General features: G+C 36.2%; 4 protein-coding genes across 4 annotated transcripts; 1 reads left to right on the top strand and 3 right to left on the bottom strand.

Annotated features, from left to right (window-relative positions):
* Nucleotides 1–3,383: 3,383 nt before the first annotated feature.
* Nucleotides 3,384–5,525, top strand: LOC125863982 (probable serine/threonine-protein kinase PBL28). The gene is made up of 7 exons (XM_049543940.1): nucleotides 3,384–3,876; nucleotides 3,942–3,996; nucleotides 4,061–4,509; nucleotides 4,586–4,698; nucleotides 4,787–5,047; nucleotides 5,128–5,328; nucleotides 5,404–5,525. Exons 1-7 carry the CDS (start codon nucleotides 3,384–3,386, stop codon nucleotides 5,479–5,481), a joined length of 1,650 nt encoding a protein of 549 aa, XP_049399897.1. The 3' UTR covers nucleotides 5,482–5,525.
* A 602-nt stretch (nucleotides 5,526–6,127) lies between these two features.
* LOC125865294 (uncharacterized) lies at nucleotides 6,128–9,728 on the bottom strand. The gene is made up of 7 exons (XM_049545502.1): nucleotides 9,357–9,728; nucleotides 9,041–9,215; nucleotides 8,587–8,767; nucleotides 8,425–8,508; nucleotides 8,121–8,228; nucleotides 6,962–7,231; nucleotides 6,128–6,624 (listed from the first exon to the last, which is right to left on the bottom strand). Exons 1-7 carry the CDS (start codon nucleotides 9,634–9,636, stop codon nucleotides 6,523–6,525), a joined length of 1,200 nt encoding a protein of 399 aa, XP_049401459.1. The 5' UTR covers nucleotides 9,637–9,728; the 3' UTR covers nucleotides 6,128–6,522.
* Nucleotides 9,729–12,818: 3,090 nt separating this feature from the next.
* On the bottom strand, nucleotides 12,819–13,592 carry LOC125863981 (secreted RxLR effector protein 161-like). The gene is made up of 2 exons (XM_049543939.1): nucleotides 13,133–13,592; nucleotides 12,819–13,051 (listed from the first exon to the last, which is right to left on the bottom strand). The coding sequence occupies exons 1-2, from the start codon at nucleotides 13,590–13,592 to the stop codon at nucleotides 12,819–12,821; spliced, it is 693 nt and encodes a 230-aa protein (XP_049399896.1).
* Nucleotides 13,593–15,542: 1,950 nt separating this feature from the next.
* LOC125863980 (uncharacterized) lies at nucleotides 15,543–16,262 on the bottom strand. Its single transcript, XM_049543938.1, has one exon. It carries the CDS (start codon nucleotides 16,260–16,262, stop codon nucleotides 15,543–15,545), a length of 720 nt encoding a protein of 239 aa, XP_049399895.1.
* Between the last annotated feature and the right edge of the window lie 7,601 nt (nucleotides 16,263–23,863).

Raw genomic sequence — 23,863 nt, 5'->3', positions numbered from 1 at the left:
GATTTAGAGTGGAGGAGTAGTTCAGAGTGCCTAAGGGTCGTTTCATTTCATACCTTATGGCCTGAAAGTTAGTCTCTAAGAGGTGCATCTATTACTTAGTCCGAGTTAATGACTGTAATGTTAAGACACCGCCTATTCTGCCAGTTTGAGTTGTGAGTGAGTTCCCAAAGGTCTTCCCAAATAATCTTCCCGGAGTCCGTCCTGAGAGAGAAATAGACTTTGGCATAGACATTATTCCTGATACTCGACCTATCTCCATTCCGCCATTTAGAATGGCTCCAACTAAGTTGAAAGAGTTAAAAGAGCAGTTGAAAGAACTTCTTGATAAGGTTTCATTCGACCAAGTATCTCACCTTGGGACGCTCCAGTCTTATTTTTGAGGAAAAAAGATGGTTCTCTTAGGAATTGTATCGACTACCGCCAGTTGAACAAGGTCACTATAAAAATAAGTATCCCCTTCCGAGAATAGATGATATTTTCGATCAACTTCAGGGTGCTACTTGTTTTTCTAAGATAGACCTCAGATCTAGCTATCATCAGTTGAAAGTAAGAGAGAGTGATATTCCGAAGACAACATTCAGGACCCGTTGTGGTTATTATGAGTTTCTTGTTATGTCTTTCGATTTGACTAATGCTCCTACAACATTCATGGATCATATGAGCATAATGTTTAAGTCGTATCTTGACATCTTTGTTATCATATTCATTGATTGATTTATTCGAGGACTGAGGAGGATCATGCTAGTCATCTCAGAATAGTCCTCCAAACTCTCAAAGATAGAGAGTTGTATGCTAAGTTTTTTAAGCGTGAGTTTTTTCTTGAGTCCGTGGAGTTCTTAGGCCACATTGTATTTGGTGAAGGGATTCGAGTTGACACTCAGAAGATATAAGCACTGCAGAAATGGCCCAGACTCACATCTCCAACTGACATAAGGAGTTTCTTGGGATTTGTTGGTTACTATAGAAGGTTCGTCGAGTGGTTTTCATCTATTTCATCCCCATTGACCAAGTTGACTCAGAAAGTAGTAAAGTTTCAATGGTCCGAAGCTTGTGAGAAAGCTTTCAGGAATTGAAAACTCGGTTAACTACTGCCCTAGTGTTGACCCTACCAGAGGGTACAAAAGGCATTATTATTTATTTGTGATGCATCCAGAGTTGGACTTAGTTGTGTATTGATGCAAAATGGTAAGGTTATAACCTATGCCTCCAGACATCTTAAGGTTCACGAGAAGAATTACCCGACTCATGAACTTTAGTTGGCAACTATAATGTTTGCTTTGAAAATAAGGGGTCACTATCTCTATGGTGTTCATGTAGATGTGTTCACCGATCATAGGAGTCTTCAATATGTTTTCAGCTAGAAAGAGCTTAATCTCACACAGAGGAGGTGGTTGGAGTTACTCAAGGATTATGACATGAGTATTCTATATCACCTAGGTAAGGCTAATGTTGTTGCTGATGCTTTGAGCAGGTTATCTATGGGTAGTACTGCCCATGTTGAGGAAGGCAAGAAAGAATTGGCTAAGGAAGTTCATAGATTTTCCCAATTGGGAGTCCGTCTATTGGATTCTAATGAAAGTGGAGTTGTGGTGATAAATGGGGTTGAATCGTCACTAGTGTCTGAAGTGAAGGAGAAACAAGAACAAGATCTTGCTTTGCTTAAGTTAAAAGCAAATGTTCATAAGCAGAAAGTGATGGCTTTTGAACAAGGGGGAGATGGTGTGTTGAGGCATCAAGGTAGATTGTGTGTACTAAGGGTAGATGAACTCCAAGAGAGGATCGTGGCAGAGGCTCATAGTTCCAGGTATTCAATTCATCCCGATTCCACAAAAATGTACCACGACTTGAGAGAAGACTATTGGTGGAGTAGTATGAAGAGGTGCGTTGCAGAGTCCGTTGCTAAATGTCCAAATTGTCAGTAGAGCACCAAAGACCCGGTGGTATGGCTCAAAATATAGATCTTCAAGAATGGAAATGGGAGATGATTAATATGGACTTCATTACTAGCTTGCCGCGATCTCGTAGACGTCACGATTCGATTTGGGTGATTGTAGATCGGATGACTAAATCAGCCCATTTCTTTCTGGTAAAGACTACCTATTCAGCAGAAGATTATACCAGATTTTATATTCAAGGGATAGTCCGACTCTTTTTTTAATGGAAAAAATTAGCAAAGGACATTTTTGTAATCTAACTTTGAACATAAAACCTTCCCACTTTTAATATAGGGAATGGGCTCAAATATGTCATTGGACTTTAAGAAAAGGTTCATTTATGCCATCGGTTAAAAGTTTGGTTCATTCATGCCATTATTTTTAAACATAAAATATAAATGGTTTTGCAATACCATTTTTGCCACGTTGCCTCTTATAAGAGGTCTACATCACCAAAATTAAACCGGCCCACCATTTAACCCATTTAAAATTAATTAGTTAGTTAATTAAATTTTAAATTAAAATCCACATCCTTTAATGCCAACTAGACCTCCCTCTTATGATCATAATTCCAAATTTTCCTTCAATGATAATGACGAGGAGAGTGATGAAAATCAAGTAAACAAAGATGATGATTTAGAGTTTGCGTTTGTGATGGAACATCAATTTTCAACTATTTCTACTGATAAAATCTTCTATAACAGTCAGATTCGTTCAACTTTCACCATTTCAACAGAGACACATTATTATACAACGTCAAATTCAATTGTTATTTGGAGAAGGTTTCAAACTCAACCAAAGTCAATTCGAGTTTCATTAAGGAAGCTTTTCATGGATGATTGTGAAACTACGTCATGGTCTTCCTCGTCGGAAGCCAATGACCTAAAAGGAATTCCTTCGAGAACATATTGCTTGTGGAGGCCAATATTGATGGAAGAATCTCCATCTTAACTGTTTAAGAAGCGAAACTCCACTGGCTCCTCCTCTAAGAGGTGGAAGTTACATGACTTTCTTCACCGGAGTAACATTGAAAACAAACAATTCTGTTCAAAAAAGAGAGAAGAGAAAAGGTGGGTCAGTTCAAAAAGAGATAAGCAAAAGGGTGGGTCGGATTAGTAAAAATGGGTCCAGATTTTAATTCTAAATGGATTAAAAGGGTGGGAAATTTTTTGATGATGTGGACCTCTAATAAGAGGCCACGTGGAAAAAATGGTATTGCAAAATCATTTATATTTTCTTTTTAAAAATAATGGCATGCATGAGTCTTTTCTCAAATGGAAATGACACAAATGAACCAAACTTTTAACGGATGGCATAAATGAGTCTTTACTTAAAGTTCGATGGCATATTGAGCAGTTTCCCTTAAATATAATATGATATGATTATGTGTTGCACCTATTAGCACATCAAAATGAAATGCATTGCTATTGATGAAGAAATCATCCATGAATGGGACAGTTTCCCCACCACAGTTGCTGCCAAAATGCCATCAACTTCTTCACACAGGCATTAGCCAAGCAAGCAATTCAACAAGGGAACCTCTTCCTCCATAAAGATCAATGGGGACGTTGTGCCTCTGGATCCTTTGAGCACCAGCCCTCTGTTTCCATCGATAAATGTGGACTTAATTCCCTCTATCAACAAAGCAGCCAATGTTCTATCCTTTCTATGACAAGTATTGTGCAGGATCACAATTTTAAGGATGTCAGGGATAACTGTTCAAGTTTCACTTTCTCCAACTTAGACCATGCTTGCAAGGATTGCACGAGTTCCATCAAGTCTGCGAGGGATCATTTCCTCAATCAGTTTAATGCGAAAGATAATGAAACAGAGAGAGCTATTTGTCTTGTGGCTGTTGTCATTTCAGTTACTACCACAAAATTAAACGATCCCTCTTTAATCGACGATTTCTTCAGATTTTTGCCAGGGCTGAATACTTTAGGTGAGGAAATTAATGACATTAGGTTTAATTAATTGCAATGTTTACTAATATCTTTCTTTGTACAGATAAGTCAAGTGAAGAGTACATTAAAATCAAATGTAAGTATGAGATTTCGACAAAGTAGGTAGCACTAATTGTTTCATAATCTTATGGAGTACTAATTAATTGACTAAATAAAATGCAGATCTTTGGCGAAAGCATTGGTTGCAATTGTTTTAGCAACATTTGTGATGATGATGGCGATATTTCTTGTTAAGTATGTAACAAGAAATGCTAGGGCTGGACGAAAGCTTCTTCTTTCGAAGCCAAAGATGTTTGCTTCTTGTTCAGGGCTATATACTTTCTCAAAAGCTGAGATTGAGAATGTGATAAATTATATGGATGAGAAGAAATTCCTGGGACGCGGTAGTGCAGGGAAAGTTTTCAAAGGAGTTCTTCCCAGTGGACAAGTAGTTGCTATCAAGCAGATATATAGAAGTAACACATCCGATTCTTTCAATAGAGAACTCGAGAATCTTTCCAGAGTCATACATCCTAATCTTGTTTGCCTCTTTGGGTGTTGCATTGAAAATGGTGAACAATATTTAGTCTACGAGTATTGCTCTGCTGGAAATCTAGCTCAACATCTTCTGAGTAAGTAGAGAGTAGAGTAATTTTTCAAGATAGATCGTAATCACCCTTACTAATCAATGTGTTAAAAATCTTTTAGGGAAAGAGAGTCTTAAGTTGGGAACAAAGGGTAAAAATCTTAGAGATTGTGCACTTGCATTGGGGTATCTCCACTGCTACATAGATGGATTCATTGTTCATAGAGATATTAAGGTATCAGCTAGTAAATCATTTCTCTTGAATTGTATTTCTTATGATCAATATATATCTACTTTATTTTTGTGAATTACGAGGTGTGCAGCTTACAAATATCCTTTTAACAGAGGATTTGGAAGCAAAGCTATCAGATTTTGGGCTGGCAAAGATGTTGGGAATGGAAGAGAGCAAAGTGTTCACAGATGTACGAGGGACGATAGGTTATATGGATCCAGAATATATGAGTAACGCGAAGTTGACCTGTGCAAGTGACGTTTACAGCTTTGGTATAGTAGCTTTACAGGTTCTTTCAGGCCAGAAAGTGATTGAACTTGATTTGGATGCCAGAGACCAACTAACAAGAAAAGTATGCTCTCCCTACCTCAATTTTTTAAGTTTATAGAATAAATTAGCAGTGATAATTAACCAAAAGCTACAGTTAATCAGGCAAAGGATGTGAGCATGGGTAAACGTGAACTAAAAGACTTTGAGGACCCGCAACTAAAAGGTGAAGTAAACAGTGTGGATTTCGAGTCCATACTTCAAATTGCAGTGCTCTGTGTTGCCAAATCAAGCAAAGGTCGTCCAACTATAGAGGTTGTCATTGAGGAGATTGAGAAAGTCTTGAAAAACACATTGTCCGATAAGGTATGTAAAAAACACACGTACAATATAGTAAAACACACTTTAGAAAAGTTCATCTAACTTGTCTTTCTGTTATAGAAAGCCGCGGAGCAAAGTGCATTACCTGTATTAAGGAGATCACATTCAGTTGGTCAGTCATTCCTGTCTGAAACTTAACATCAAAGTATCTTTGATTTTGAATGCTTAGTTATTCTGTTGGGAGAAACACACTTTGATTTATTTCGAACATTGTTTTTAGCTAGCAAAGCTGCTTCCCGTTGTGAAACCACATTTTGGTTCTTGAACATTAGTGATTTGTTGTATTATGGTGGTGTAAATTTAGGATAAGAATGATCCATTGTTGTTGTCTGTTGTACAGAAGAACACTCTTGATTCTCCTTATCCGATTAAAATTTTGTTTACTATGTATTTACTGGAATTCGATGTATATACCCATTCTTGTATAAATTAAAATATGCATATTTTTGTATCTTCTTCTTCTGCTTGAGTCTCTGCCAAGATTTAATGTGGTTTAGTTTCCAATATTTAGCCCATGGAGTTTAAATAAAAAGTAACTTATGCCTTATGGGGCCACGCTTTGCACTATTTCACCAAGATCCTCTTTGCGGATTACCCATTTTTCTGTTCATTAGCAAAAGATAAATAGACATTGAGAGAAAAATGAGCATGGAGAGTTGTTTAAAAACTTTTGATATGTAGAAGAGCAAAAACTTATTTGCTCCATACATAGAAAGGAAGAAAGATTAGTCTTTAAAGACTTCTTACCAGGAGCAAAAAAATCAAGAGCACACACAATTTGAGGAATACCTAGTGTATTTCCAGAATGCAAAATCAAATATGTTAACTCAACAGAACGTTAATAACAAGTTCGATCCATTACATTGTTAACACAACACAACTATTTACAAACCAGTGTTCCTTACTGATGCCACTAACATCAGAGGTCTTGATTCATTTCATTCCATACACAATCTACATTGTGCAAAATACACTTCAGCGTTTTGGGTTTAAAAATTCAGTTATCTACATCTATACATTCCACCAGGCACAAAATAACAAAACTTTCTTCACCAACCGAATCTACATCAATACATTCCACCCCACTGCCACAAAATACAGAAGGTAAACTTTCTTCACCAACCGAACATAGCTTGTGAATCGAGCAGTTTCTGCAAAACAAATGTGAAGGACCATGAATCATGAACAGCTTGAAGAACCATCAGACAAACAGTGATCCCATATTAACTTCAAGTTGTCTTCAAGCATTTTAAGCACCAGCTTTTCATCAATCCTTTGCTCCTGCATTTTCGGTAAGAAAATATAATTAACTTAATTATTTCAGTAGGGAAGGAGCAAAACAGAAAGGCTTATCAATTCAACAATGAAGAGACACTGCATGGTCTTGTTTATATATCCTTAGCACATGCCAGTTATGAAACCATTCGCTAACATGAGCTACTGTAAATCTGAATAATAACTTTTTTAATGTAAATTCTTTGAATACATACAAAAAGTTGGATAATTTCCGACAGAAATGAACCAGATTGGAACCAGTGATAAAATTTTAACTGAACTAGATCCAAATGTATTACCAACAGAAATATACATAATTGCTCATCAGGAAAAGAAAACCTACCTGCAATTGGGATAAAATCCCAGGCATTTTCAGGTTAGCTTCATGTGCAACCTCACCAGTTGAAGATCTGAAATCAAATCGATCTGCATGTCTAAGCTTAAGCCTAATTGACGAATTTCCATATGATTTTGCAGTTGTGTGCCAGGCACCGGTAACAGCATATTGACTCCCTGAAGAATCCTCGCCAAAGGGCCATCTCAACCCACCCTTAACTTCTGAGTCCAAAACGGCAGAACCAATAAGATTTTTTATTTCATTGATCTCATCATCCTGGAAAAAAGCAGAGAGTAATCCATATAAGAACACATTCTTAAGCTATAGAGATAACACTACCGGTGTCCTTTCAGTTGAGAGTGCAGAAGTCATGATGAGAAGATGGAAATTAAAGTGCATATAAAATAAGTTACACAGGAAAAGGTCCTTGTTCACTGGAATGGAGGTAAAATATGGACATTAAAAGTGCAGACAAAATTCACTGGTACTCTAAAATCTATGGGTTTTGTTAATACCTGTACTTGCCAATGTAAATATCAAAAGTATCATCCCTGGTACTATATGACCGGACAATTTAAAGGCATTAGACTTGAAGAAACATCAAAGGATACCTCATTTTCCAACTAAAGGAAGTTTGATTACTTGGTGTGTAACTTCACCTTTGGTTGGGTTTTCGAAGCCCTTAAATCTTATTAAGATAAGGGTAGCCACTTTGAGATCCCAAAGCAAATCAAATTCATTAAGTAACCACACTAGCACTTGAATGCATATGAAGAATATCTTCATTTCTACTTTTTGCCTCTGTATTCTTTTCCTTTTTTTCTCTCTTCTACTTACCCTCCTTTGGATTTCATTGTAGAAATGATTCATATCTAGCTCAATCCAGTAACTAGAGGACTCCAATAGCGCACAGTATTTGAGCATCTTAACCCTACTGGAGTTCATAGGGTCAGCCCAATAGGCTATTCACTTTGCTGTTCACAAACATCTAACCCTTCCCCAAATCCACGAAACATGAAAAAACAAGAAATTTCAACCAAGAGTAATTAAATGGAGATGTTTCCAGTTTCGGAAAATATAAATCCAAATATTGGGTGGAACTTACAAATACGAGTATACGACCTATGACTTTCAAGATATTTGATCCAAAAATGAAGTAACTTACAGATAAACCCATCATGATTCTCTTGGTATGTAACATCAACCTCAGGTCTAAGCCTTTGCCAAGACAGCTCATGTCTGCAACCATGTTGCGTACTTGGTTCAGCTCAATCTAAAAGAAAAGGCGTAGCGTCAGAAGATTGATAAGGAATGACAAACTGCAAGAAGTAAAGCATGCAAAAAGATAGGTAAGAAAGAGGAGGTAAATATGTTCATGACAACAATTAATGTTGTTTTGCTAGTTGGAAAATAAACAGTTAATTGGGCATCTTACAAGTTCATTAAGAACCGGGGAACAGAGGACTAACCTTATGGAGCTGAATTTTCTCCTGATCCTTGACCACCGTACATTTGCAGGTGACAGTTGAATCAGCGCGCATGTTGTCTGAAAGCTACAAAGCACAAGGGATACTACTAAAAGAACCAACACATAAAGAGAAAGAAACTTGTTAGAAACATGAAAATATTACCTTGACGTAGTATAATTCCTTCTCCTCCACACATTCTAAGTCAAGTTTTTGAACTGCAAGGTTTCGTATATATTCCATAGATGAAAGAGGAACATTGGTATAGAAAGATTTTTTCATTTGCCTCAACGTAGTTTCACTTAATAGGTTACTTTTCAGGGACTCTTGACTTTTTGCAGAAATCCTACAAGACAGAGAATTTGAGGAGGATTACATGTTAAACACACACTGGATTTAATCGACTCAACAAAGTACTGCTTCAGACACCGCAAAAGAAGAAACATTATAACATCTAGGAGAAAAGTTAAAAGAGTTACATGTCAAAGTAAAATAAGTCAGCGATTGACAGAAATTCTAGTTTTAGGTAAGTTCTAATTTGCCTAACAAGACAAAAAATTGTGTACTATAATAAAATGGATTTGAATAAAACTGATTATGAGAAATGAACAATACTAACCCATGAAACAGAATTCCTCCAAAACGAGCAACTAGACTCAGCTTCAATTCTTCCGTATTAGATTCCTCCATTTCACATTTCACATGTTGAAATGACAAAAGTAAGTCCTCCATCACACTATTAGCCACCAAACGCCATGGCTCATCCATAAGCTCATTTGTTCCTCCTCTGCAACCTAAAGAAGTACATATATTACAGAATTAAGATCTCAAAAACAGACAAAAGGATTTTATATTATTTGAAACCCTGATCTACCAAACTCTAGAAAATCTGTAATTTCCGATTTTGCAGAAAAAGAACAAAAAAGTAGTAGTACCTTGCATTAGGACCAAACGAAGAGGATTTTCGTCAGATTTTCGGTCGATAGAAAGACGTTGGAGCTTCACAAGAGATGAAAAGTGAGAATCATCAGTCAAACCAACAGGGAACCATTTCCTAACTGCACCATGAGCATAACGGATCTCAAACAGAAACTTTTCCTTTCTCTTGAAATTCAGGTTTTTTCTGAAGGCAGGTATGAGGGATTCCGGTGCGGGAGTTGGTTCCCGCGACGGCGAACCCTTTGTGTGCCTCTTGTGTGGTGGAACGTAAGACATAGCTCAGTACGATCAGTTGCTCAGAGAGACTGTTCAGTTGTAGACTACACTAAAGTCTTCTTAAAAGGGAAAATACATGAAAGAGTATTTGGATTGGCTTACAATAAAGTTATTAATGATATTCCTTGGTTCAATTTTCTTAGACAACAAGAAAGGTCGTTTGACGGATGGCGACTGGTCGCCTTCCTACCACAATGCAATTTTTTTCTATTAAATTATAAAATATGCTAGGTAAATTGTCCGCATTTCGCGCGGGAGTAATCTACCCAATTAGTTCACATTTTATTTATTTTGTACTGTAGTTATTAGCCCGATATGGTTTAAGGTTTGCTCCCACTTTTTCCCCATTATGAGAGTCTTTGTTTTAATGTTCTGAATAATACATTGAATAATTTATTCTTAATTTTAACTTGTCATATTAACATATTGCTGATCAAGAATTGTCTAAGACATGTAATGATTTAATGTACTGAATAATTTATTCTAAATTTTAACTTGTCATATTAACATATTGCTGACCAAACATCGTCTGAGACATGTAATATTTACAAAAGACTAGGAAACTATGTACATGTAGTCCATCTTGAACGGTAAATGAATAGTTTTATATTATATTCAACTGGTATTATAGGGATAATAAACAATTGTTGTATTTTTAGATGGATTCTATAGTAAGTTCAGACATTTTCCCACAAGAATGGGAAACCGCATAGTTTTTCACATAGTATTATAGCAATCTCAACTAATACGACACCTTGTAGGCTAATCCGTTAGCTTTGAAATAGAGAATTTTCTTTAACTTCTCCATTTTCATAAAGTATCAACTTAGTAATTCTTGGAAGTAACCAAGTTTAAACATTATCATACACCTATTGATAGACTTCAGGCAATCAAACTCCCCATAAGGTTGTCAATAATCGCATTCATAAGCTCATTTAAATGCTAGTGTAAACGGGTTAACGATAAATTTACTCTTTGCAAAATTGTCCGAGCATCCTAACAACTTGTATTTTTCATCCAATCCTTAGTAAATGCCGTTACTTAACATATCATATTATTGATCCAAAGAACATGGCCAGCATTAGCATATAGCCTATTAATACAATCGAGTATTATACGCGTTGCACCAAACTTAAATGCCCACCATTATTTCCTTGGCCTTTTAATTTTATAATGTTTCTCTTGCTTGGTTAGCTCAATTTTGAGCCGATCACCACGCTCCCACAATGTACCAATTCCCTAACTACGGGGGTGCAGAATCACTTTGTCAAAATCCATTCGGAACAAAGACTATAAAAGCGCAAACAAACAGAAACACCAACTATCATTTTTTTTCTTCAGCCGCATGTGTACAATATTTTCTTGTGATCCTCATTAATTTTACCCTTGATCATCCATTATCCCTTTAGCGTTTAGACTTTGTACACCCTTTATAGTAAGGGTATCTTGTAATTGCTGCAGCAACTTCCAAATGTGTATGAGCAAGGGTATCTTCTAATTGCTGAAGCAACTCCAAATGTGAATTAACTATGCCGTCCCAAGATGCATCGGTATGACATACCATGGAATAATACCGGATTTGGAAGATAAAGTCTGCCCCCATGAAGTGTTTTCCCTTGGCTCACTTTGTTTGTTGTTGACTCTCCAGCACCCTATCGAAACGAATATGGCACATAGTTAGCAGGACAAAGTTTGTTAGCTTCAGACATGTCACTAAAAAACAATCATTGTAGAGAAAACTATAGAACATGTGACTCAATCTTAAATGACCCCAAATTATGCAGTGAGAAGATTGCAAAGTTACCTGTAGTTTGATAGAAGACGACTCATCCAAAAGTGAGGTACAAAAAGAAACCACACTGCCTTTGTGGAAGAAGATTAATAGCAAGCTGCATATGTTGTACCGTTCTTATTCACGCGAATCAGCGGACCACATCAATCTTCTCTATCATGGCTGGCCTCATCAGGGCTATAATATCTACTACCAATATCAATATCAAGCTGCACAGGTTGATCTTCTATTGGTTACACATTCTTTGTAGTGTTTGAAGAGATACTGGTATCGCTGCCCGGAGCTTTGAGTATCTTCAATCCACATGAATTAACTCAGTTTTTGTTTCCTTAATAGACAACTACATACCTATTCATCATAAGCACAACTTCACTTCATTGTATTGAAGAGGTAATTGTTTTACACGATTCAAGTATTAAAAAAATATTTGCACATCAAGAAATAAAAAAGACCACACCGACTACTAAAGAAATCCCCAGTAAATTGTTAAGCATTACTACTATATACACTGAAGTGCAAGTGAAATAATTCAGTATTGAACTATTTTCCTTATCCCGTGTTTTTATAAGCTTATATGCCAACCCCTATTTCTTTTTCCTTTTTGTCTTAGTGGTTAAGTTGCTTCTTTCTTTTAAATTTGATTCTACCACAGCTCTCTCGCGTTGTATGAAGTCCGGTATTTCGCCTTGCAATATAATGTTTTACCCTGGCAAACTGACCCACCCTATCTAATGAGGCTTCAAAGGTCAAATTCCCCCAAACACATACCAGGATAGAGAAATCTAACAGTGATAATCCAAGTGTCCTTATTAGCTAACCTCTGATTCATGTCCAAGCATTTTTCATATCATCCTCTTTAAGTTTTCCCTGATCATTCGGTAGGTTAATGCTTAGTATCTGTTATATAGATTCTAATTGTATAAACTACTTACCTCCCATATATTTATTGTAACATATTCATCATTTGTTGTGGATTGGCTTTGCCGTATATAACATGAACTGTAGTTATATTCAGCAACATTCACATTCTATCTCCACCATGAATCCTCATTTGTATGTGATGGACAAAACGCAACAGGAAGCTCAATAATCAAAAGACAAATAACAGAGAAGAAGAAAGAGAAGAGAAAACAATGAAACTATTTTGCAGAGAAGGAGTTGCAGGTTATTTTATTTAATACGCTTAGTGGCCTAATATAGGTTACAGAAATTTGTGGAATCATAATCCCACTAAAATACTTGCCCTAAACTCTAGGAAAACAAATCTGCACTAACTACAACTAGGAAAATATCAGGAACTAATTAAATAACAAAGTGACAACTAGCAGCTAGAAAATAGCTACTGCAAGACTTAGTCAAACTAAAGAAAATATGTTGATGTTGTACGACTTTAACACCTCCTCTCGACATCAGCTCTAGTCTTAGCAAGGCCTAGCTCCTGACGAAAACTTTCGAACTTATTGGCACATAAGACTTTTGTGAACAAGTCTGCAATTTGTTGTTCTGTTTTAATATGCTTCAAGTTGAACTCTCCTTGTAACACTTTTTCTCTGATGAAGTGGTAATGTATTTCCACATGCTTAGTCCTTGCATGAAAGACAGGATTTTCAGCTAAACTGATTGCTGACTGATTGTCACAGAACAAGGAAAATGCATAGCCAACTGGTTGCTTTAAATCTTTCATCAGCAACATAAGTCATGTACTTTCTTGAGCTGCAACTGCTGCTGCCCGATACTCAGCTTCTGTTGTTGACAGCGACACCATTGGCTGCCTTTTGCTGCACCAAGAAACTGCTCCAGCTCCAAGCTTAAACACAAATCCAGTAGTTGAACGACGAGTATCATGATCTCCTGGATAGTCAGAGTCGCAGTAACCAACCAACTTGCATTCTTCACTTCTTTTATACAGAAGACCATAACCAATTGTACTTTTCAAATATCTTAGCATTCGTCGAGCAGCCTCCATATGGTGCTTCTTTGGATTGTGCATGTAGTGACTCATCACACCAACTCCAAAAGAAATATCGGGTCGAGTCTGAGTTAAATAAATCAGACTACCTACCAATTGCCGATACTTTGTCACATCTTCTAAATCTTTTCTTTCGTGTGCACACATTTTGACATTTGGTTCAATTGGAGTTGCAATTGTCTTGCACTCCAACATTCCAAATTTCTTCAACAAGTCTATGGAATACTTTCGTTAATGAAGAAAAATTCCTCCTCGAGTACGATCAACCTCCAAACTAAGAAAATGATTAAGCTGTCCAAGTTCTTTCATATGAAATCGAACAGATAAATTTTCCTTCGTTTGAACGATTTCTTCTTCATTATCCCCAGTTACAATCAAATCATCAACATATACTAGCACTATAGCTAGCTTCCCTCCATCGACTTTGACAAACAAACTTGAATCTGCAGATGTAATTAAATAACCACTTTGAGTTAAAATTCAATAATTTTACCGTACCAGGCCCTTGGCGATTGCTTTAATCCATAGAGCGCCTTCCGCAGCTTAAAAACATATCCAGGGTGCTCGACTTTGGAAAACCATTTGAGCCATGTAAATCTCCCGATCCAGCTTCCCATGTAAAAATGCATTTTTAACATCCATCTGCCACAAATTCCAATCTTTGCTAGCAGCAAGTGCAAGTAAGACTCGCACAGTTGTAAACTTTGCCACTGGACTGAAAGTTTCATCCTAATCCAAACCATATTCTTGAGTAAATCCTCGAGCTACCAAACGAGCTTTATGCCTCTCCACCAACCCATCTGTGCGACGCTTTATTTTATAAACCCATCTACATGATATAGGTTTCACATCTTTTGGCTTTGACACAAGTTCCCAGGTTTGATTTTGATCTAGTGCGGCGATCTCCTCCTCCATTGCTCTTGTCCATGCTAAGTTTTGAGATGCTTCTTCAAAGCTTTCAGGTTCTTTTCCAGATTCATCCTCTATTGTTGATGCATTGGCATATTTGGGGTTTTGTCTCCGAATCCGTTCTGAACTTCTCATCTCGGATTGTGGAACAACTGGTACTTCTCCTTCATTTGTTTCACTGCCTTCACATGTTGGCTGCTGAACAATTGATTGCCCAAAATTATGAGTTGCACCTTGTTCAACATTGGCGTCTTCACTTGATTGAATATAAGTAATTTGCAACTTATTTCTCAGATCAGTTTGGTCTGGTAATAGCTCATTTTCCGCAAACCACCATGAAGAGGTTTCATCAAATACAACATGTCATGATGTATAACACCTTCCAGTTGTAGGGTCACTACATTTCCATCCTTTTCTTTGATTATCATAGCCTATAAAAATGCATCTAACAACTTTCTTGTCCAATTTGCTACGTAACTGATCAGGTATAAAAACATAGCATACACATCCAAATACTCGCAAATAACTGACATTAGCTTTCATATTCCACAACTTCTCAAAAGGTGAAAGAAAACCTAACCTTTGTTGAGGAAGTCTGTTGATGACATATGATGCAGTCCTCATTGCTTCTGCCCAAAATCTTCCTGGGACATTCTTGGCATGTAGCATAGTGCGACATATTTCTGCTAAATGTCTATTGTTCCTCTCTGCAATGCCATTTTGCTACGGCATGTAGGCACAAGTATATTGATGGTGAATTCCGCATTCCCTTAGGTATTGAGAGAACTCAACTGAATTGTATTCCCCTCCGTTGTCTGTTCTTAAACAACAAATTTTCTTGCTGACTTCTCCCTCAACACTTCCCCTAAACTCTTTAAACTTAGAAAAAGAATCTGATATTTCTTTCATAAAGAAAACCCAAACATACCGAGAGAAATCATCAATAACGGTCACCATGTACTTCATTCCACCAATTGATGATTGTTTTACCGATCCAAACACATCCGAATGAACTAATTGTAGTGGTTCATCGGCTTTAAATTTGGATTCTTCAAACGGCAACTGGTAAGCTTTACCATACTAGCATCCTGCACAAACAACATTTGCTTTTACTTCAAGCTGGGGAAGACCCTTGATCATTGACTGCTTCATCATCACAGTTAGCTTGGAATAACTCACGTGAGCCAATCTCATGTGCCACAAATATGCAGCCTCATTATTTTTTGTCTTCTCTACCTATGCAGACTCTGCAAACATCACATACACTGATTCTAATCTCCTCCATTTCATAATTGGATTTTCTAGGTTCTTGAGATCCTGATATATCCTCACATCATCGGGACCAAATAGAACATAGTTTCCACATGTTGTTAATTGTGACACTGAAAGCAAGTTTTTCATCATACCGGGAACATGATAGACATTTTGAAGTGACATCTGGTTGGTCCCATGTTGAAGAGAAACGGTCGTCTTACCAATATGAGTTATTGGTAATCTTGAATCATTGGCTGTCACCACAACCCGACTACCCTTGTACACTGACGGGTTCTGCAACTTTTGCTTATCACCTGTCATATGATTTGCACAACCCGAATCAACGATCCAGTCATTCTCATGATCAATTGATTTAGATATTGTTGTTGTAAGTGGTAAATCCTCCTCTTCAATAGCAAAAAAGGCTTCAGCATCCCAAACATCTTCACTATTCTTCTTTGTATTTGAGGTCGCAGCGTTACTTTCCACAGGCTGTTTCTTGAACCAACAATCCTTTTTCCATATAATCCTTCTTTCCACAATTGTAACACTTCCCTTCGAATCTTTTAAAGTTCTTTTGATTCTTCGGAACTCCCTTTGAGCGAAAATTTTAATCTCTCTAAAAACTTTTCTTCTTAGACCCACCAGCAGATTGATGCTTAATGTTCCTACTTTTGTTGGTATAGAGGGCTTCTTTCTCATTCTTCACNCTTTTTCCATATAATCCTTCTTTCCACAATTGTAACACTTCCCTTCGAATCTTTTAAAGTTCTTTTGATTCTTCGGAACTCCCTTTGAGCGAAAATTTTCATCTCTCTAAAAACTTTTCTTCTTAGACGTCCCACCAGCAGATTGATGCTTGATGTTCCTACTTTTGTTGGTATAGAGGGCTTCTTTCTCATTCTTCACTGAGAGTCCTGCCATTTGCTTTGCCATGGCTTCTTGACCAGCTAGCAGATTTTCAAATTCAACAAGTGATGGTTGTGTTGGCCATCCCTGTACAGCAGTAACAAATCCTCTGAATTCAGGTCTCAAACCATGAATAATAATTCGCTTTACCCTGGTTTCTCAAATTGGCGCTGTAGGATCCAAATCTGAAATTTCACGGCATATCTTTTTGACTCTATGGAAGTATTGGGCAATCGTTAAATCACGTTGATTAGACGATAACAAATCGTTCTCCAAGAGTTGCGGCCTTGCATCATTCTTCTTTGAGAAAAGTGCAGCACGTATGCCCCATGCTTCTTTTGGTGATTTAGCATCACGAACATGCTCCAACACATCCTCATCGATTATTGTTTTTAGCGCAAACATTGCTTTGCCTGCTTTTATCTTCCACTTACGTAACGTTCCATTTGCATCCTCTGCCTCTGGTTGTGCAACTTTGCTTCCATTGACAACTTCCCAGAGATCTTGACCTTGCATATAGGACATTATACATGTTTCCCATGTATTATAATTCTTATTATTGAGCTTTTTGATTCCACCAACTACTTGAAGGTCATTCATTGTGCTGACTCTGATACCAAATGATGAACAAAACGCAACAGGAAGCTAAATAATCAAAAGACAAATAACAGAGATGAAGAAAGAGAAGAGAAAATAGTGAAACTATTTTGCAGAGAAGGAGTTGCGGGTTATTTTATTTAATACGTTTAGTGGCCTAATATAGGCTTACATAAATTTGTGGAATCATAATCCCACTAAACTATTTGCCCTAAACTCTAGGAAAACAAATCTGCACTAACTACAACTAGGAAAATATCAGGAACTAATTAAATAACAAAGTGACAACTAACAGCTAGAAAATAGCTACTGCAAGTCTTAGTCAAACTAAAGAAAATATGCTAATGTTGTACGACTTTAACAATATGTCGAGTTATCTGAACATGCGGCATTGTTGTGTTTGCTAAAATAAGTGAATGGTCTAATTTAAAATTTTATGGGACATTTATTTGGAGGGATTAGGTGTCAATGGTCGGAGTCAGAATGCAAAGCTAATTCAAACGCGATGAAGCACAACGTCTGGAATTAATTGGAGCGGTCCTATATCGTGGTGAAGAGCTGAAGTAAATTATACGTAGATGGACATAATAAAATAACAGGTAAGACATGTAACTCTACGTGTTAGCGCATTGGGTTGTTTTTAGTTGCAGAATTTGGTAGGAAGGAAAACGGTAGATGTCGAAAGCAACACTATCGAGAAGTTATTGCTAGGGTAAATTATATTGTATAGAGAATTTCGGGAGAGATAGCTTGAAAATTGATGGGCATTGGTGAAAATTGCATCAGTAAGAATGTCATGTTGCTTTTATAGGAAAATATATTGTACAGGGAATAACTTAACATTTGTACAAAGGAAAATAATGTCATATTAAAGTAGTGATGCGTCGTTTAGCTTTTTCCTATACTTTCTAAATGTGCCCCGGACAACTCTTTAACAGATGTAAACAGTGTCATGTTAAAATAGTGGTGCATGTCCTTTTTTGTTTAAGAACTTACAGGGTGGGGGATGATTAGGATGATGGTAGAAGTCTGTTTTTTAAATTTGTTTTTTCAGTAGAAAATACATTAAAGGGAAGTTGGTGGGAATAAGCAGGTATGAAGAAGCAGGGGAAAATGGGGAGGACATGAAGAGTTTATATAGTTAGTTCAAATTTCTGGAAGCGATTGGATAGTGGGTAGGAATTTGCAATGGCTTTTGGCATAGCTTTTAAAACAGGGGAGGAGAGAGTGGACCGAATTTGTGGCAGCCTGTTGGACAAAAGATAAAAGAACGAACTTTGTAAAATTTGTATTCGATGCAAATTGCAATTAATCCTAATAAGATGAAATAGGTAAAAAAAATCCATTAGAATAAAAATAATCAGTAAAACAGTACCTCGCAGGTCACATAAATTAATCACCAAAGCGGATCTACAAATGGATGAATTTCAAGAACGCGCATCATTGGATCATAAACTTCATTAAATAAAGGCGAAATGATCTGATGAATCCTTATACTTGTATGAATTTGTATTATGGATTCCTTTACTTAACTTTTTGTCAATTGAACCTTTAAAGTCAATTAAAATGAGATTTTTAAACCCTCCAATTATGTTTGTGTCTCACTCTCCCTTATATTAATGACATGTCATATCCATGTCACATATATTAATGCCAAGTCATTATTATTATTATTATTATTATTATAACTATTTTAATTATTAACCAAAAAAAAAGTTAAAATTAAAGAAAAAATAATAATAAGTTTTCTATTTTAAAAAATATTAAAATTTTTATTTCTCCCATTTCCCCACCTTCCCAAACCCAGAACCACTGTTAACCTCAATTCACCATCTCTACATACATTCCCTTAAGCTTCTTCTTCCTCTTCATTCAACTATGAAGCTCAAAGTCACAAGGAGAGGATTTTCACATTATTTATTGGGGCGAAATGGTCTGGTGAACCCTTGTACTTGTATCAGTTTGTATTCTGAACCCTTCTATTTACCAATTTGTCATCTGGACCCTTAAACTCAATTAAAATGAAACTTTTAAGCCCCTCCAACCATGTGTATAGCTCACTCTCCTTTATATAATTGACATGTCGTATCCACGTCAGATATATCAATGACATATCATAATTATTTCATAACTATTTTTTAAAATTATTAACCAAAATTATTTAATAAAATGTAAAAGAATAACATTTTAATTTATTTTGGCATTTTTTAAAGTGAAATTCCATACATCCAATTCTCCCTATTATCACTATTTCACGACCAAAATCCACTAGAGAAAGCCATCGCCGCCGTCGTCGCCATTTTTGCCGGCAAAATCACATATACTTTCTCCCTCATCCATCTTCATCTCTGCCGCACACCATCACTATTTTTCTTTCCTCCTCCAACCTCCACTAAAACAACAACCTAAGAAAAGGGACATTGAGAATGGAAGTCTTAAAAATAAAATCTTGAATCTCAAAAATATACAACTAACAACAAAATAATGCCCAAAACCCCCTAGAAACTAGTTGTAATAGTCACTGAAATCACTAGTAATAGATAGAGGAAAGAATAAATTGGACAAATTGAAGATCGATTAGAATGTAAAATCCGNCCTTTATATAATTGACATGTCGTATCCACGTCAGATATATCAATGACATATCATAATTATTTCATAACTATTTTTTAAAATTATTAACCAAAATTATTTAATAAAATGTAAAAGAATAACATTTTAATTTATTTTGGCATTTTTTAAAGTGAAATTCCATACATCCAATTCTCCCTATTATCACTATTTCACGACCAAAATCCACTAGAGAAAGCCATCGCCGCCGTCGTCGCCATTTTTGCCGGCAAAATCACATATACTTTCTCCCTCATCCATCTTCATCTCCGCTGCACACCATCACTATTTTTCTTTCCTCCTCCAACCTCCACTAAAACAACAACCTAAGAAAAGGGACATTGAGAATGGAAGTCTTAAAAATAAAATCTTGAATCTCAAAAATATACAACTAACAACAAAATAATGCCCAAAACCCCCTAGAAACTAGTTGTAATAGTCACTGAAATCACTAGTAATAGATAGAGGAGAGAATAAATTGGACAAATTGAAGATCGATTAGAATGTAAAATTCGATGTTGATTTGTGGGAAAGAAAGCGGCGACTAAGAAGAAATCAAAAATGGGTCGTTGAAATTCTAGTTTGTCACTGAAAATTCTCGATTGAAAATATAAGATCTACATTGTCATCTTTCTTTGTTTCCTTTCCTTTTCTTTTCTTTCCATGTAAGCCTCTTATGTCGAAGAGAAAATTTAGAGAGAAGCAAAGAAATAACTTATTAGGTATTTGCAGTGAAAAAATTAATTTTTTTATTGAAATAAAAAAAAAGGGGGGAATGGATTTGCCGAAAACAATAACATTAAGTATGAAGAAGGAAAATGAAGGTTGGAGCATGATGGGGTGTGGGGTTGATGGGAAAAGAGGATGATTGCTGGAAAAGAAGTGTGGTGGGGGGAGAAGAAGTAAAGTATTTTTTTAATTTTATTTTTCTTTTACAAAATCAATTATTTTATAATTTTAATATTTTTTTTTATGTAAGTATGATCTTCACTTACCCTTTTAACGCGTGTAGACACGCTTTTGTGCCAACTCAATCATATTATTGCCACATAAGGCTAGTCAATGGTCAGAGGGTTTGATATATTATGTTTTACGAAGTATAGGAGTTTAGTTGACAAATGAATAATTAGGAAGGATTCGCAATACAAACTGAAACAAGTATAAGGGTCTACCAGACCATTTTGCCTATTTATTGGTCTACCTATATAATATTACATCTTGATAATTAGCAGTAACTGACTAATTAGAACTGGCTACAGTTTTTGGATTTGAGATCTTGTCCCAAATTTTTGGGGCTTCCTCGAAGAAGAAGAAGAAGAGCACACATAGTAAAAAACAAAGTTCAATGCAGAAAAAAATTATATTTGCTCTCCTCTTAATTTCTCTTCATCGTTCATCACTCAAACCACCTCATAACCACCAATCCACCATGGAAGACCCATAGTTATCTGAGCAAATCACTACCAAAAATGATAATCGTTGATGACGAATTTTCTTTCACCATTGAAACTTTCATTTACGTGCTAAAACTCACTAAAACACCCAGCTGTCGATGGAGGTTCAATAAACAAATTTGGGGAGATACAGCGGAAGGGAACTTTTGTTTTTGTTTTTTCTAATTATTATTTAATTTTTTTAAAAGCAAATTCTTTGCTTCACTCGCTTCATGAGTGTGATACCACGCACTCTATGTGAGTCAGCAAAAACAATGTCACGTAAGCTCGGTCAATAGTCAAAGGGGTTTAAAATTTTCATTTTATTTGAATTTAAGGGTTCAATTGACAAAGAGTTAAGTAAAGGGGTTCAGAATACAAACTAATACAAGTACAAGGGTCCATCGAACCCTTTTGCCTTAAAGAAACACCAAACTTCATTAAAGAAACACCAAACATGTAGTTATTATTTGCTGACAACAACGCCACTAACTATCCTAAGGAGGAAGTGATGGAAGGTCATGGCGTGCGAATAAGATCTACAAATGGATGAATTTCAAGAGCGTGCATCATTGGATCATAAACTTCATTAAAGAAACACCAAACGTGTAGTAATTTTTTGCTGACAACAACGCCACTAACTATCCTAAGGAGGAAGTGATGGAAAGTCATGGCGTGCGAATAAGATCCTAAGGATTAATTGATGGAAAGTCATGGTGTACGAACCGACAATGATATAGCCTAACAATCAATTGAAATTGTGGCTGCCTGGTTCGCAAATTTAAAGATAGAGAGTGAGAGCCGTGAGAGACCGGGTATTGCATTTGTGGCTGTGGTTGCTATTGCGTTGGGAATCTTCTATGCATGTTAGCTTCAACATCAAGCAATCGCTTGAAAAGTTATGAAAAGAGTTGCTGCAATGGTCTCTTTTTATGAAAAGTTATGTGTTATTGCGATGTCTGAATAGTAATTATTGAATTGTTAAGTATAAAGTGACATTGTTGGGAAGATGATGGGGAAGAAGATGAGTGAGGAGCATACCTGGTTAGCTGCGTATGTTGATAGAGCGTTGAGCAGCGCTTCGAAGTCAGCCATGGCGTACGCCGGGCTGTGGGTGTGAATTTATTTAGTAGAAGGAAGGAAGGGCATGGAAGATGGTGGGTAGGAAGAGGGAGATGAAGTGTGAAAAGGAAGTAGCTGGGGAAGAAGAATAGGTGGTGGGTTTATTTATGGTGGCGGCTGTTGGTATGAGGCATGGCGTTTGTGAAGAGTTATTAGGTGTTGAAGATCTGAAGCGAAGTGACGCTTGAGTGTGACTGTTATTGTGTGAGGGGAAGGGCAGTTTTGTCTTTATATAACTTAAAAGGGATTCCTGACTTATGGATGCGCCACGTCACCAGGTTGAGGGTTTTCTTTATATATATATACATAAATTATATATATGATTTGTGATCGTGTATGATACTTTTGTCACAAATTTGAATAATTTTGATAGTTTTCACAATTTATGTAATTTTTATGTTTATGTGTAAAAAAAAATATAATTTTAATATTCAAATTACTTGTTTAAATAAAACTTCAATTTCTTCTCATATGATTTCATATTATGATTTCAAATTATTATTTCATCTTACCTGGCCAGAGGGGGGTTTATGAAAAAGTTCAAACAAAATAACCAAAAACTATAAATTCTCAACAATTAAAAAATATTTTAAATTTTATTTTACGGTAAAAGAATATTGAAGTTTAGATTATAAAACACTTACTTAATTTATGAAAATATTTAAAGAACAAAGTGAAATGCAATTGCATGTTGTAATGTAATATACAAATGTACCTCCCAAATGATTTGTAGTAGACTAAAATATGTTGTGAGTCATCTAGTAGCTGAGAATCAAGTTGTTTTTGTGCAAGGAAGATCAATGGTGCATAATATCTTGATATGTCATGACATGCTGAAACATTATAACAGAAAGACTACTCTTAAATGCTTGATGAAGATAGACCGCATATGACATGGTGAGTTGGGAATATTTGGAGGAAGTTCTAAGAGGATTTGGATTTTCAGAAAGATTCATTAAATGGATAATGGTATGTATATCAACAACAAACCTTACTTTTAAGATTAATGGAGAAGGTTATGGTTACTTCGATGGAAAGAGAGGATTGAGACAAGGAGATCTTGTCTCCCCTCTACTCTTTGTACTAATTATGGAGTACCTCTCAAGGCTGCTCAAGAGCATGATCTATCTACCAGATTTCAAATTTCACCCTATGTGTAAAGCTTTAGGCTGAACCACCATGTCTTCGCAGATGATCTAATGATCTTCTGTAAAGGAGATGTTAAATCTGCTACCAGAGTCATGGAAGCATTAGTTCACTTTAGTGCTATTATTGGACTTGTGGCTAACATGAAAAAGTCCAGGGATGAATAAACAAGTGAAGAAGCAACTCTTGGAGATTACTGGATTTACACAAGGATCTTTTCCCATTAGATATTTGGGACTCCCACTCACATCTAAAAGGTAGGGTAAACTTGAATGTTACCAACTAGGTGATAAGATAACAAACATGATATAAAATGTCTATGAAAAACAACTCTCTTATGCAGGGAGGCTCCAAGTGGTTCTGGCTATCTTGTTTTCAATTCATAATTTTTAGGGATCAGTGTCCATTCTTTCTCAAAGTGTTGTGAAGGAGGTGGATAAGAAATGTAGAGACTACTTGTGGGGTGGAACTAAGAAAAAAGGGAAG

Source organism: Solanum stenotomum, chromosome 5 (assembly GCF_019186545.1).
Source record: "Solanum stenotomum isolate F172 chromosome 5, ASM1918654v1, whole genome shotgun sequence".
In the NCBI taxonomy this organism is placed as follows: Eukaryota; Viridiplantae; Streptophyta; class Magnoliopsida; order Solanales; family Solanaceae; genus Solanum; species Solanum stenotomum.
Note: the sequence above shows the minus strand (reverse complement) of the source record. Positions and strands in the feature narration are given on the sequence as shown.